The sequence below is a fragment of the Nomascus leucogenys genome, chromosome 21, assembly GCF_006542625.1.
Source record: "Nomascus leucogenys isolate Asia chromosome 21, Asia_NLE_v1, whole genome shotgun sequence".
Lineage (NCBI taxonomy): Eukaryota > Metazoa > Chordata > Mammalia > Primates > Hylobatidae > Nomascus > Nomascus leucogenys.
Window position 1 is genome coordinate 20,855,109 of NC_044401.1, and position 15,652 is coordinate 20,870,760.

Consider the following 15,652-nt stretch of genomic DNA (forward strand, 5'->3'; position numbering starts at 1 on the left):
AAGAAAGCAAACCCCAGAGAAGTGGAGTGACTTTCTGAGCTTTCAGTTTGGTCATAGAGAATATAAAATTAGTTATTAAGAATCAGTTAATTGGAAATGAAACAGTCCCATTTGGCCATGAATTTAGTTTGGCTTTCTGTAGTTACATTGTACTCATTTGATGCTGCTGAACATCTTTGTAATAACTTTATATTTACCCTTGTGTTTTTCATCATTTCTAGATGTCACTGCTGTGTGTATATTAGAAGGGTTCCAAAATCAACAAAGCATGCTGTTAGCCGATAAAGTTCTTAAACTCCTTGGAAAAGAGAAAGCCAAAGAAAAATACAAGGTAAATTGATCTGATTTGGGGAATAGAGGGAGTACTGTGTACATTGTGAAGGGTATTTTCTAATTTATGCTGCTTACGTTTAGGCATAGTGGTAATGGCAACAACTGCAATTAGAACTGGGTTATAGTTTTTCTTCCTATTATCTTGGGCTTTTATGGCTTGTCCTTCTTCAGTAAGAATATATGCTCTGTCCATTACTCTACCTGGAGAATATTGGAATTCATCTGTGTTAGGGATTGCCACACTATGGCCCATAGGCCAAATCCAGTCTGCTACCTGTTTTTATAAATAATGTGCAGTCACATGCTGTTTTCAGCTGCCTTTGAGATACAACAGCAGAGTTGGTTTTGACAGACTGTATAGACTCCAAAGCCTAAAATATTTACTATCTGGCCTTTTACAGAAAAATATTTTTCTATATTATTAAAGTTTTTAAAGGTGTACTGAGTAAGTTGGCATTAGTTTTAGGCTATTATTAACAGGTAGTTTAATTCAACAGTCATTTATTAAACAAAGCTACATGTTTGGCATTTTGGAGGGATGGGTTCAAAGGCATGGCCCTTGCCCTTAGAGAATTAAAATTTAGTGAGAGAGACTGACTGTTACTATGTATAAAAGGCATGCGGTAGTTAAGTGCCCAAGGTGAGATGTAAGTAAAGAGAGTACCATAGGCATCACTAAACATCACTGGAGATTCACTGTTAAATCCCAGTAATAGCGAGGTAATTGTTCCTTCTTCCTTTAATAATAACTTGCTTTTTTCTTGAATTGATTTTAGTAATCTGTATTTTTAATTTTATATCTCTGGATATTAGCTGAGTGAAACAGTTAAAACAAGTTTCTTCACTGCAGGACTTTAATAATCTACTAAGGTGTGTTGTGAATCTCTAAGAGGGGTATAGCTGTAGTGGTTCGCAGTCTCTCTCTTTTTTTTTTTTCTTTCTTTGTCACCCAGGCTAGACTGCAGTTGCTATCTTGGCTCACTGCAACCTCTGCCTCCCAGGTTCAAGCAATTCTCGTGCCTCGTCTCCCGAGTAGCTGGGACTACAGGCATGCACCACTATGCCTGGCTAATTTTTTTGTACTTTAGTAGAGGCAGGGTTTCACCATGTTACCCAGGCTGGTCTCGAACTCCTGAGCTCAAACCATCCAACTTTCTCAGCCTCCCAAAGTGCTAGAATCACAGGCGTGAGCCACTGCGCCTGGCCCCAGTCTCTTTAAACTATGGATTTTTTTTTCTCTCAAGCATCTCATGAGACTACTGTTTCTCAAAATCACTTTGTAAAACACCATAAATTGAACCTCGAAGGAACCTAGTTTCCTTGTACATAGTGTGGAGTAATTAGACTGGTTGGATTGCAAGATGGTAAGAAAATATAAAATAATGTATATTTACATAGGTTACAGATCAGTTTCCACATTTTCTAATCTGTTTGTTTGTCACTTTGTAAATCACAAACTACCTTCCATATTATTATTTTGATTTTTTTATAACAACCGTATAAGATAAATAAGGCAAATATTTCTATTGCCATTTTAGAGATGAGAACACTGATACTAGAAGTTTAATGACATGCATAATATCACATAGCTAATAAGTGGTAGAACTAGAATTTGTATCCTGTTCCTTTGATACTTAAATCCCTTTCTTGTAACAGTTTATTTTCACTTTAAATTTATAACCCTGTATGGAAGGCAGGGAGGTGATAGCTTCATTTCAAAGCTGAAATAGGAAACTAAAAAACATTAATGATTTATCTAGCTTCAGGTAAGTGCTATTTAAATTTCTGTTTAAGCTTTTCCCCTAAAATGGTAAATGATTGCCACTATGTATTTATTCTCAGAGTGTCTTTAGTAAAGTACTAAAGTTAGGCATATTTATCACTTGATAGGTGACCATTTGACTTAAAATATTTATTTTATTATCCTAAATTAAAACAAATTGAATCTCTCCCCAGAGAGTGCCCATAGATCAATACGGGTTTTCTCTTAGGTTTCCTTTTTATTTATTTATTTATTTTATTTATTTATTTTTTGAGACGGAGTCTCGCTCTGTGGCCCAGGCTGGAGTGCAGTGGTGCAATCTTGGCTCACTGCAAGCTCCACCTCCCGGGTTCAAGCAATTCTCCTGCCTCAGCCTCTCGGAGTAGCTGGGACTACAGGCGCCTGCCGCCATGCCCGGCTAATTTTTTTGTATTTTTAGTAGAGACGGGGTTTCACCGTGGTCTCGATCTCCCTCCTGACCTCGTGATCCACCCGCCTCGGCCCCCCAAAGTGCTGGGATTACAAGCGTGAGCCACTGCGCCCGGCCTAGGTTTCCTTTTTAGTTCTCTTCTATCCCACTTTCATCTATCCTAGATTAGATAATTTACTTATAAAGCCAATTCCTTTTTTTCTTCCTTCAAATATGAAGACATTACCAAAATAACAGTAATGATATTTGTTATACATAAAAAATTAAAAATCCCATGTTTCCATTAAACTCTTTGGGCTGAATTTTGTAGATAAAGCATTCAAAATACATTATGAGAGCCTTTTGGGTGTGTTATTCCCACTTTATTTAAAACTTTATAATGGTAATTGTGTTTCGGGGGGAACAAAATACTCCCATAATTGTGAATTGAGTGGCTATGCCTCAAATAAATAATCAAAACAGGAAATGTGATTTCAGTGTGGTTTTCAGTGGCACTTACTTGTAATAAAGGTCTTCAGATGAAAGCCCAAGGTAAATGGACTTAATGTTTTCAGCACCTGTGTAACATGTGGTCTTACATCTTTGTAGAGGGAAAAGGCTCTTATTTAAAACCTGCTTTAAACAGCTGGGACTGGCAGCTTCACCTTTTCCACTGTCTTTTGTTCTGTGGCTTGGAGCTTAATTTTAGTTACTTGAAAATGAGAATCCAATTTTTATGACAGTTATTCTTAGTGTTCTACAATGTACCTGCTTCTTTGGTTAGTATTTCCCATTCTCATGTCTTTAAACATGACTAAATTTCAGAATCGTGAACCTCTGATGCCATCTCCACAGTTTATCAAATCTTACTTCAGTTCTTTCACGGATGATATCATTTCCCAGCCCATGCTTAAAGGAGAGAAATCTGATGAAGATAAAGACAAGGAAGGGGAGGCTTTAGAAGTGAAAGAAAAGTAAGTATGTCAAGCATAGTGTCTACTTAGTGGTGTTTTGGCTGCTTTGAACTTTCCTTAGGGCCCATATGGGTTCTGAGCCATCTCACAACAGCAGCTATCTATCTACAGATAGAGATAGACAGAAATATAATTAAAAATTACATAATATTATTGTTATAAAAACACTTTTCTTTCTAGCATATATCTGTTACTTCTCTGGTGACTCAAGGTTTTACTGCCAGGAGTCTACCCTGCTTTTACTCAAGGTCCTATATGATCTTCTCAAAAGGACTCCCATTGAATCCAGTAGCTGACTGTGTTTGAATAGAGGCAATAACTTGAAAATTATTGTGTAGCTCAACATGCAGATGTTCTAGTGCAGGGAAGTTTTTAATTTATAAACAGATACTTTTAGGGTTGCCCAAAGAGGTAATTTTTTCAAGATTTTTTCTGGTTGTCTAGGAAGATGCCCATTTGGAGGGCTTCTTGTTGGAGCCTGTAGAGAGCTGAAACCAAAGTACAGGATACTGTGTTTCTAGCTGGAGACCTAGTGATATAATGTCATATAAACCATCTAGTCTGCTTTATTCCATTCATATTTATCAATACTTGTATTTTTCTGTCAAGGGTAGCCCTCCTCTCTGAGAGAAGGTACAATATTATTATCAACATGATTTTTTTAACGAGTTAGGAAGAAAAGGAAACACTGTTCTAGTAGCTGTGCATAACTGGGTTTTGCATCTTCAGCATATTGGAGGGTTTGAAGAAACAAATTGCTTTTGATTTTTATCTTCCAATTTTTCTACCATTGCTGGTGACCTTTTAAGAGAAGATACTGTGCATAATTATACTGCAGTGTACAAATTTTAGTTCATTGATACACAATCTTTGAGAAGATTGTAGTTGGGAAGTAAATGTTTAAGATGTCGTATTAGCTCTTGTGACAGTTATGCAAATACTTTCTTCTTCTGGTTAAGAAATAGTCCTTGTCCCAGAAGAACTATAATGAATTTAATACCATTATTCTAAAAGCTTTATTGAGAGATGGTAGAACGTAGCTAGCTATCATCAGCACACTAGCTGGAATTGGACCCAAGTTTTAAATTCCATTTTACTCTGAGCCTTAGCTTTGTCATCCTTTAAATGGAGCTAATAATATTTACCTTACAAGGTTATTGTGAGGTGTAGAAATCATGCTTATAAATAACTAGCACTTATGTTCTTCAGTAAGTGGGATTGCTTCTGATCTGATTTAATCATTGTTTGTGTTTTCGTTCTTTTGTCTTTTTTTTTTTTTTTTTTTTTTTTTTTTTTGATACTGAGGTATCTTTCACCTAGGCTGGAGTGCAGTGGTGGTGCAATCTTGGCTCACTGCAACCTCTGCCTCCTGGGATCGAGCAGTTCTCCTGCCTCAGCTTCCCTAGTAGCTGGGATTACAGGTGCACGCCACAACGCCAGCTAATTTTTGTATTTTGAGTAGAGACGGAGTTTCACCATGTTGGCCAGGCTGGTCTCGAACTCCCAACCTCAGGTGATCTGCCCACCTCAGCATTCCAAAATGTTGGAATTACAGGTGTGAGCCACTGCACCTGGCCTGTTTGTGTTTTCTTAGCCTGGTGACCTGAGAAACAAAACTAGAATGTAGGCAACATTGGAATGTCATTACAGGAGAGGTTAGCATAGAGCTTATAAGATTTTTGACTGACATAACTTTTTTAATTTTTTTTTTTTTAAAGACAGGGTCAGGCCAGGCATGGTGGCTCATGCCTGTAATCCCAACACTTTGAGAGGCTGAGGTGGGCAGATTGCTTGAGCCCAGGAGTTTGAGACTAGCCTGGGCAACATGGAGAAACCCTGTCTCTACAGAAGAATAACAAAAATTAGCTTGGCATGGTGGTGTCCACCTGTAGTCTCAGCAACTGCGGAGGCTCAGGTGGGAAGATTGCTTGAGTCCCAGAGGCAGAGGTTGAAGTGAGCCAAGATCATGTCACTGCACTCCAGCCTGGGGAACAGAGCAAGACTCTGTCTCAAAAAACAAAAAGGAGAGAGATGGAGGGTCACTCAGGCTGGAATAGAGTGTTGCGATCATAGCTCACTACAGCCTCCAACTCCTGGAATCAAGCTATCCTCTCGCCTCAACGTCTTGAGTAGCTGGGACTCTAGGTGCACACCACCATGCCTGGCTAATTTTTTTTGTTTTTAATTATGGAGATGGGGTCTTGCCATGTTTCCCCGGCTGGTCTTGAACTCCTGGGCTCAGGTGATCCTCCCACATTAGCATTCCAGACTACTGGGATTACAGGCATGAGCCACCGTGTCTGGCCTGATGTAACTTTTAAGTCATTTGCCAGTTTTCTCTATACAGATACAACAACTGAAATAAGAAAATGTACTTTAATTTACAATGCCTTATGTTTGGAAGATACCTCATGTACCTCATGACACCTAGTACAAATTTCAGTTAAAAAAAATTACTTCTACAAGCATCTCCATAAAAGTCATCATCTTAGAAGAAGTATAAGAGATACTGTGCTCACTGCTTTTTAAAACATAGAGAAGGGTGTTTTTTAAAGTATTAATTGATGGAAGAGTCTTCCTCTAAATTTGCTTCTTTAATAAGTTCAGTTATTTATTTATTTGTTTATTTTTTGAGACAGAGTCTCCCTCTGTCGCCCAGGCTGGAGTGCAGTGGTGCGATCTCGGCTTACTGCAAGCTCCGCCTCCTGGGTTCACACCATTCTCCTGCCTCAGCCTCCTGAGTAGCTGGGACTACAGGCGCCTGCCACCACGCCCCGCTAATTTTTTTGTATTTTTATTAGAGACGGGGTTTCACCATGTTTGCCAGGATGGTCTTGATCTCCTGACCTCGTGATCCGCCCACCTCGGCCTCCCAAAGTGCTGGGATTACAGGCGTGAGCCACCGTGTCCGGCCAATAAGTTCAGTTATTAATTCTAGGTCTGCTCACACCCCTTGCCTTAGCTTCTGTGACTCTAAACTCACTTATTTCCTATTTCCCTGTTCCTTCTTTTAGCCATTAAACAACTGTTGAGTACCATTGATGTGCCTCAGATATGAAGGTGAATAAGACAGGATCCTGACCCATATTGCAGATCAGTCTCTCTTTCATTAGCTCATCTTTTCAGTATCTAAATGTCTCAGCTGAGGTATTACCCAGGACTCTGCTGCTTCCTTTTTAAAACTCCTCGTCCAAGGTTTCAAGAAAATCCCCGTCTACATCAAAAATCCTAATCTGTTTAACCGCACCACCCGTCCCCACACCAACTCCATGCCACACTGGCTGATTATCTTGTTAAGGGGAAATAGGCAATTGCTTAATTAACTCAGGTGTGCCAAATGTGGCATGTTTTAACATTTAATTCTTTTCTTTTCTTTCTTTTTTTTTTTTTTTTTTTTTTTTTGAGATGGAGTCTCACTCTGTCTCCCAGGCTTGGAATGCAGTGGCACCATCTCAGCTCACTGCAACCTCCACCTCCCGGGTTCAAGCGATTCTCCTGCCTCAGCCTCCTGAGTAGCTGGGATACAGGCATGTGCCACCACGCCTGGCTAATTTTTGTATTTTTAGTAGAGACGGGTTTCACCATGTTGGCCAGGCTGGTCTTGAATGCCTGACCTCATGATCCACCCACCTCGGCCTCCCAAAGTGCTCGGATTACAGGTGTGAGCCACCACACCCAGTCACATTTAATTTTTTCTTAGTAAATCATTTCCTATGTTTGTTTTTATTTTCAGTTCTGGATACATAAAGGCCAAACAGTATATGGAAGAAGAAAACTACGATAAAATCATAAGTGAATGCTCAAAAGAAATAGATACTGAAGGCAAATACATGGCAGAAGCATTACTACTACGAGCTACCTTCTACCTGCTTATTGGCAATGCCAATGCGGCCAAACCAGATTTAGATAAAGTCATCAGTTTGAAAGAAGCTAATGTGAAGGTACATTTAAAAATGTGTGTGAAGAAATTATTAAATAGAAGGTGATGCCTTTCATTATGTTTTGCCAGATTTTTTAAAGCATTTCAACTGCCATTCTTCAAAGGGCTATTTTTGTTTTTGAAGAAACTACTCTTAATAATGTAGTTGGTGCAGTGAATCTGAAAACATAAATATCAATGATATTTATCTTTATTTAGGAAAGGAAATTTTTTTTTCCTGTAGCATCTGGTAGTTTCATCTTCTCCCTGTAGCCACTGCCTACTATATTAGACTGTATTTGGGCAGTGGTAAAGGTGATATAGCAATTCTGTAGATAATGCTGTAAGTAACATGTAATATATAGCACCAGGTTATAAAACACTTAATAAAAACACATTAATATATTCAGAAAGGTTCTAAAAATAGAATGTATAAATATGCCAAAAGTCTTGCAGTTGTACAGCTGGAACAGCCTTTCATTTTCTAAGTATTCTTAATGTGCTATGTATTACACATTTCATAATTAAGATTCACAGGCATCTGTTGAATTGTTACATTCTATTCAGTGTAACAAAACAGAATTTAACCACCAATTAACTATATTACTTATTAGTTTGTTAACATCTCTGTGACCTGTTTCCTCACTGCATTAAATGAACTCTGTAGCCTGTCTCCTCTCCTATATTTGGGGGGATATAAAAGTTGTTTTTAAGACCTAAATATTGTTAAAAGTTTCTTTGAAAATGAGATTTTCAAATTGAAGGTACCCTCATAATATTATCTTTAATATTATTTTCTGCTGATTTTCCTGATGATTACAACTGTTATATGTTTTTGTTATAATTGTGGAGGATGTTATTATTTGTTCTATATGTATGTATTATTGCTTTGAAAAAAATTTTAAAGAAACATATTGTTTTCATGATCACATGATTTTTAATGGCAAGTAGTAATGATGCCTACCATATGCCATGCACAAAAATTAACTCAAAATGGATTAGAGCCCTAAATGTAAGAGCTAAAACTATAAAACTCTTAGGATAAAATAGAGGACTAAATGTTTGTTACCTTATTAAGCAGTAGTTTCTTAGATATGGCACCAAAAGCACAAGCAACCAAAAAGAAAAGATAGATTGGATGTGATCAGACTTCTGTGCTTGGCTGGGGGTGGTGGCTCATGCCTGAAAATTAGCTGGGCATGATGGCATGTGCATGTAGTCATAGCTACTTAGGAGGCTGAGGTGGGAGGATCACCTGTACCTGGGAGGTTGAGTCTGCGGTGAGCCGTGATTGAGCCACTGTACTCCAGCCTGGGTGACAGAGATCCTGTCTCAAACAAAACAAAACAAAACTTCTGTGTGAAAAGACACCATCAAGAAAGAGAAAACATATCACACAACATGGGAAAAATATTCATAAATCATATATCTGATTAGGAGCTTGTATCCAGAATAAAGAACTCTTAGAGCTCAACAATAAAAAGACAGCCTAAGTTAAAAATGGGCAAAGGATCTGAATACACATTTCTCCAAAGAATATACAAATGGCCAATAATAAATGACAAGATGGTTGGCATCATTAGCCATTAGGGAAATGCAAATCAAAACCACCGTGAGATGCCACTTCACACCTACTAGGATGGCTATAATCAAAAAGACAATAAGTCTCTAATAAAAAACATGGACAGTAATAAGTGTTTTTGAAGATGTGGAAAATTGGAACCCTCATACATTGCTGGTGGAAATATATTAATACAATGGTAAAGCCCTCTTGGAAATTAGTTTGACAGTTCCTCAGAAAGTTACCATATGATCTACTAATTCCACTCCTAGGTATATACCCAAGAGAATTTAGTACATTCATTAACACAAAAACTTGTACATGAGAGCTGGGTGTGGAGGCTCACACCTGTAATCCCAGCACTTTGGGAACCCAGGAGTTCTAGACTACCCTGGGCAACATAGCAAAATCTCATCTCTGTTTTAAAAAAGCTTTTTTAAAAACCTTGTATATGAATGTTCATGGCAGCATTATTTATGGTAGCCAAAAAGTGGAAGCAGCTCAAATGTCCATCAGTTGATGAATGGATAAATAAAATGTGATATCTGTACAATGGAATATTTTTCAGGCATAACAAAAGAATGAAAAACTAATACATGCTACAATATGGATGAACCTTGAAAACATTATGCTAAATCAAAGAAGCCAGACACAAAAGACTATATATATAAAATGTATGATTCCACTTACGTGAAACATCCAGAATATACAAATCCGTAGAAATAGAAAATAGGTTGATGGTTTCTAGGGGCTGAAGAGTAGGAGGTGAGGCGGGATGGAGGGTGACTGCTTATTTGTATGGAGTTTCTTTTAAGGGTGATGAAAATGTTCTGGAATTAGATAGTGGTAGTCAACACACAACTTAGTGAATATACTAAAAACAGCTGACATACATACTTTAAAAGGGTGACCTTTGTGATATGTGGATTATAGAAAAAAGCTGCTAATTTACAGAAACTAGATTGGAGGAAAAAAAAAGTAATGATGAACCTTTCCTCACTTGGGGTATATAGCTTCGAGCAAATGCCCTCATCAAAAGAGGCAGCATGTACATGCAACAGCAGCAGCCTTTGCTGTCCACTCAGGATTTTAACATGGCTGCTGACATTGATCCTCAGAATGCAGATGTTTATCACCACCGAGGACAGGTAAGTCTGTTTTCTTACCTAGAGGTCTGACTTGTGGATTGAGCTTTGATACCATTTTTGAGAATTTCTTATGTAATTTTCTTGAGTTTTCTTATATAATTTCTGATAGTTATGAACAAAGTATCACAGTGGTTTACAGTTTGAATTGGCCTTTGTTTAGTCTGTCTTGAATATTTGTCTTTAATTTTGGTATTTACTTATGAAAAAAGCGTAAAGGAAGGCAAAACTGTTGGTTTACCAGTTCAAGTTTGTTTTTCTGGTGTTTCTGGTTCATAGGTTTCAATGAGTAAAACATTAATAACATTTAGTAAGCAATGTGAGTTAATTCTAGAATTAACAGGATGATTTTTGTGAGCTTCTTGCTATAAGGAAATAGTCTGGACTGTCCAAATAGTAAAAATAAATATATTTATCTTTTGAAGTTTTATAACAGGCATATTAGTTTTTTAGTAGAAATATATAGTGAAGAAACAGTTTCCAATTACTGCCTCAGGTGGGGAAAACATGGCTTTATAATAAGCTTAACATGGCTTCTTGGAACGCATTATGGTAGAAAGTGTGGGCTATGCATTAATAATAACAGAAGAGCCAAAGTTCTTTCTAATGGAGAATTTTACCTAATAGGGTCATGTGTCCTGCCAGGGAAGTGCATTATTAGGTGATTTTGTGCAGACATCATAGAGTGTACTTCTACAGACCTAGATGGTATAGCCTACTACACACCTAAGCTGTATGTTGTGGCCTGTTGCTCCTAAGCTACAAACCTGTATAGCTTGTTACTATACCAAATATTATAGGCAGGTATAACACAATGGTAAGTATCTGTGTGTCTAAAACATATCTAAGCACAGAAAAGGTACAGTAAAAATGCAGTATTATAATCTTTTGGGACCACTGTTGTACATGTGGTCTGTTGATTGAAATGTAATTATGCATGACTGTATTTCTTTCAGAAAGGTGTTAAGTGTTGAGATAACCTCTTAAAATTCTTGACATTTTGATCTTTACTGGTAGTGTCTGAAGATTAATTTGAAAGGTAATTATCTGATGTCTAGCCTGCTTTGATATTAGAATGTACAGGATGTTTAGTTTTCTAGAAGAAGAGGTTTCTTGCTTAATAGTGATCAGAATTGCAGTGCAGAAATGGTTGGCTTGTAATACTTTCTAAAAGTTGGATACCATTTTTATGTTTTGGCATCTTGCCTTTTAAATTTCAAGATTTTTAAATTTGCTGTTTCTAGAAAGTAATTATATATTGAATAATTACTACATGCTCAGCATTATGCTGAGATGTAATAATAGAGATGAGACACAGAACATACTTAACTGGTGCACCTAGTTGAATTACATTTATTTACGTATTTTTTTCTTAGCTGAAAATACTCCTTGATCAAGTTGAAGAAGCAGTGGCAGATTTTGATGAATGTATTAGGTTAAGACCTGAGTCTGCTCTGGCACAAGCACAGAAATGTTTTGCATTGGTAGGTACTACTTTCTTTTGTATTTTCCTAAACATCACTTTTATTTTCCAGTGTCAACAAAAATGAGTATCTCATTGTCTACAAAGTCTTCTCTTTCTTTCTTTCCCAAAGGATAACTACTGAGGAAAAAAGGTGCTGATTGATACCTAGCTCTTGTATTTCTCTGCACATTTGTTTGAGTTCATCTTGATAGATGTTTGTCCCTGATTTTATACTTCCCTAAACAGAACTGGTCTCCCTGCTTCACCATAAATCAATACAAAGAGCAAAAACATTTTGAGGAAATACTCTGTAAACATGACACCATGTAACTTGCTCTCTCACCCCTGCTTCATAGAACTGTTTCTTAATATTCAGAAACATAAAGCTCAAAAGGTTGTGTTTTTTTTTTTTTTTAAGTAAAAATTTTTCTAGTAAAATAAGATACTTCCAGTTAGCTGTATGGCTAGAGTCCTAAAAGAATTTTCAGTTTAAAGGAAGAAATTGTGTCACAAATATATATTATAAATGAAAAAAATGACAAAAATTTTACTAGATTTAAAATTCATTTATTGCCAAGTTCACGTCTTACAAATTAGTATGCCCTCTTCTACAGTATTGAACATCTTGAAATTGTATAGTGGCCATGGAGTCCTAGTTGTACATAACCTTTGCCTCTCTGCTGCTGAGATACCTACTTGGAACCCTTTTGGATGCTGCAGATTATGTTAGCACATCACCTGTTTTTTTGGAAATATTTATGTAATTTTGTGTGTTTATGTTAACATTCCGTGAGTTTTTGAGTTCTTGATTTGACAGGCCTGTTTTGATTTTTTATAGTACCGCCAGGCATATACGGGAAACAACTCTTCACAAATCCAAGCAGCTATGAAAGGTTTTGAAGAGGTCATAAAGAAATTTCCAAGGTGTGCCGAAGGCTATGCACTATATGCCCAGGTAAATGTTTTTTCAGGCTTTTAAAAAATAACTGCATGCATATGCTAAATCTCAGTATGGAAATCAGAAAGCAGTGCTATCATGGTTGCAGCTTCTTTGGAAGCTGGTGGCTTTGTTCCTGAATTGATTCTCATGGCCCCTGGTTGGTCCTGAATCACCTCAGAAGAGGCTCCTTTGTTACACAATTTGGAAATCATGGCCCTAAACTCAATATGGGGAAGCTTAAGGCGAGAATTTCTCTCCTGTCTTCATTTGGATTGGTTTTGCAAAAAGTAATTACCTTAGGAAAATTTACCGTATGCAATTGGTGGAGAAAATATCCACGGAAAGGCTTTTCTTTCTATTTGGTCACTGCCTTTTTATATGGCTAGGTTGTTATAACAGTTTATTTTAATTTATCTTTGCTTTATCTAAAATTCTTGAAACTCTCTTGGTTTAGGATTGAAGTTATGGAAAGCAGGATTTAAATCTGAATTTTTTTATTGTCTGAAATTCTTGAAAACTTCTTAGTTTTAAATCATCCATTTAAATGAAAATGATTAGCTTCTTGTAGTGACGGTCATACATTTTCCCCTCAAATAAATGATCTCTGAATGACTCAGTTTTCTTTCTTAAAGCTGAAAATTGGTTTTGGTGTCTACATAAACTAGCCATCTCAATACTGTGTATCAGGGGTACAGCTGCTTCGTGGCCTCTTAGGAATGGGGCTGCACAGCAGGTGAGCATTGGGCAAGCATTACCACCTGAGCTCCACCTCCTGTCACTGTCAAATCTGCAGCAGCATTAGATTCTCATGTCTGATGATCTGAGGTGGAACAGTTTCATCCCAAAACCATCCCTCCTCCTCCCACCCCCATCCATGCAAAAATTGTCTTCCACAAAACCGGTCCGTAGTGCCAAAAGTGCTGGGAAAGTGTTGGGGACTGCTGCTCTATATAATTTATTTTTCTTTTTTTTTCTTTTTAATTACAAAAGACATGTTGGGTTTTTCCCCACAGCACAGAAATAGGAAACGATAACAAATTGCCATCCCCTGGCTGGGTGTGGTGGCTCCTGCCTGCAATCCCAGCACTTTGGGAGGCTGAGGCAGGCAGATCATTTGAGCCAGGAGTTTGAGACTAGCCTGGCCAGCATGGAGAAACGCCATCTCTACTAAAAATAAACAAAAATAGCTGGGTGTGGTTTGGCACACATCTGTTATCCCAGCAACTCGGGAGGCTGAGGTAGGAGAATCGCTTGAACCCGGGAGGCCAAGGTTGCAGTGAGCTGAGATTGCACTACTGCATTCCAGCCTGGGCAACAGAGTGAGACTCCATTTCCAAAAAAAAAAAAATATATACCATCCCTGGTTGACCCCTCTCCTTAAACCATTCTTAAGGATGCTTATTTTGTTTTTAATTTCCTTCATGGTATCTCTAGGCAGGTTATAAGAACAATTTCACAAGGATTTTAAGGGTTTATTGAGGGTGGAACTATGAGAAAATTGATTTGTGTTGGATCTGTTATTTAGAGGTAGGTCTTATATATAACTACATTAAAGTGTACATTTTAATCCTATGAATGGGTACACTTGAGTTTATGCCTTATAATTAGTAACAAACCAGGAAATGACAGCAACATCCTCATCATTGTCATGGAATTCAGAAGGGCTTTTTTGGTGCAGATTTCTCTAAGCATCTAGAAGAGCAAAGGCCACCGAATAGCAAACACTACTGGGGAACAACTGTTCTGCAGAACTTTCCCAATAGCATATTTCCCTATTACCGTTCTGCCTTCAAGATAGGTTTGGTTTGTATGAGCTGTCTTCTCATCAGTATTAGCATTATTACAGTCAGTTTGCACTCAAATTTCTTTTCTTTGGTCTGTTTTCTAATTTTTGCTTCACTATATGGTATATGTAACTTTATATATGCATACGGTACGTGTGTGTGTATGTGTATGTGTGTGTATATATACTTAGTGTAACTTTTTTGGCCCTCAAACTTTGGCGTAGATGCTGGCCAACTCGCAAAATTACAGCTTGAGCGTAGTCTGATATCCACAGAACTGTGCCTTCCATTTCAGCCGTGGGATTTGCCTTAAAATAGTTGATTATAGCCGCTGCTTTTGTTTTCAAAATAAGTATTTATTACATTATTGTTAACTATGACAAACAATTGGGGAAAATCCTAGATGTTAACAGAAGATTGAATTATGTTTGCAGAATTGTGTACACTCACTTAATGGTATATTTTGTAGCCATTAAAAGTTACAAATACATTAAAGTTACAAAGCAAGATATAGCACTGCCTATTATTAAAGGGAAAATTGTATACAAAGTGAACTCAACCATGTGAAAGAAAACAAATAGGGAAGTAAATAGAGATAGATAAATATATCAGGAAGGCATCCATGCTCACAATGGTGGAAGCTATAAAAATATTTCTACTTTCTATATCTTTCTGATTTTTATTATAAAGAAGATGTGCTGACTATATTTCTTTGATATTTTTAAGAGTGATTTTTAAAATATTTCATTTAAGTTGGCTTATTTTAGATATGAAAAGACTAAGAGCCATACAGCTAAATATAATGACTCACATAGTTCTTAAAAGTCATCTTATAGGCCGGGCGTGGTGGCTCACGCTTGTAATCCCAGCACTTTGGGAGGCCGAGGCAGGCGGATCACGAGGTCAGGAGATCGAGACCACGGTGAAACCCCGTCTCTACTAAAAATACAAAAAATTAGCCGGGCGTGGTGGCGGGCGCCTGTAGTCCCAGCTACTCCGAGAGGCTGAGGCAGGAGAATGGCGTGAACCCAGGAGGCGGAGCTTGCAGTGAGCCGAGATAGCGCCACTGCACTCCAGCCTGGGCAACAGAGCGAGACTCCGTCTCAAAAAAAAAAAAAAAAAAAAAGTCATCTTATAAATAACTGGGGTTAACTGAGTATGGGCTAGGTATTATAGATAATATTAGGGAATTAGTTTTGGAGATATATGAGTTGAAACAGTTACAGCTGCTTTTTAAAAAATCAATAATTTTAAAGAAATAGCTCTGAAGACATTTAACACATACATCTTAACTTGTACTTCCAAATGAATATTGCCCTTAAGATAATTCCCTGGCCAGGTGTGGTGGCTCACTCCTGTA

The 15,652-nt window shown here is 37.5% G+C and overlaps 1 protein-coding gene across 1 annotated transcript in view; it reads left to right on the top strand.

Annotated features, from left to right (window-relative positions):
• Positions 1-15,652, top strand: part of TOMM70 (translocase of outer mitochondrial membrane 70) — a 36,860-nt gene that overhangs the window by 16,423 nt on the left and 4,785 nt on the right. Inside the window, exons 4-9 of the mRNA XM_003261734.4 lie at positions 222-331; positions 3,330-3,478; positions 7,212-7,419; positions 9,972-10,106; positions 11,480-11,587; positions 12,407-12,523. Of these exons, the coding sequence (XP_003261782.1) occupies positions 222-331; positions 3,330-3,478; positions 7,212-7,419; positions 9,972-10,106; positions 11,480-11,587; positions 12,407-12,523 (827 nt within the window). The remainder of the gene's footprint in view (positions 1-221; positions 332-3,329; positions 3,479-7,211; positions 7,420-9,971; positions 10,107-11,479; positions 11,588-12,406; positions 12,524-15,652) is intronic.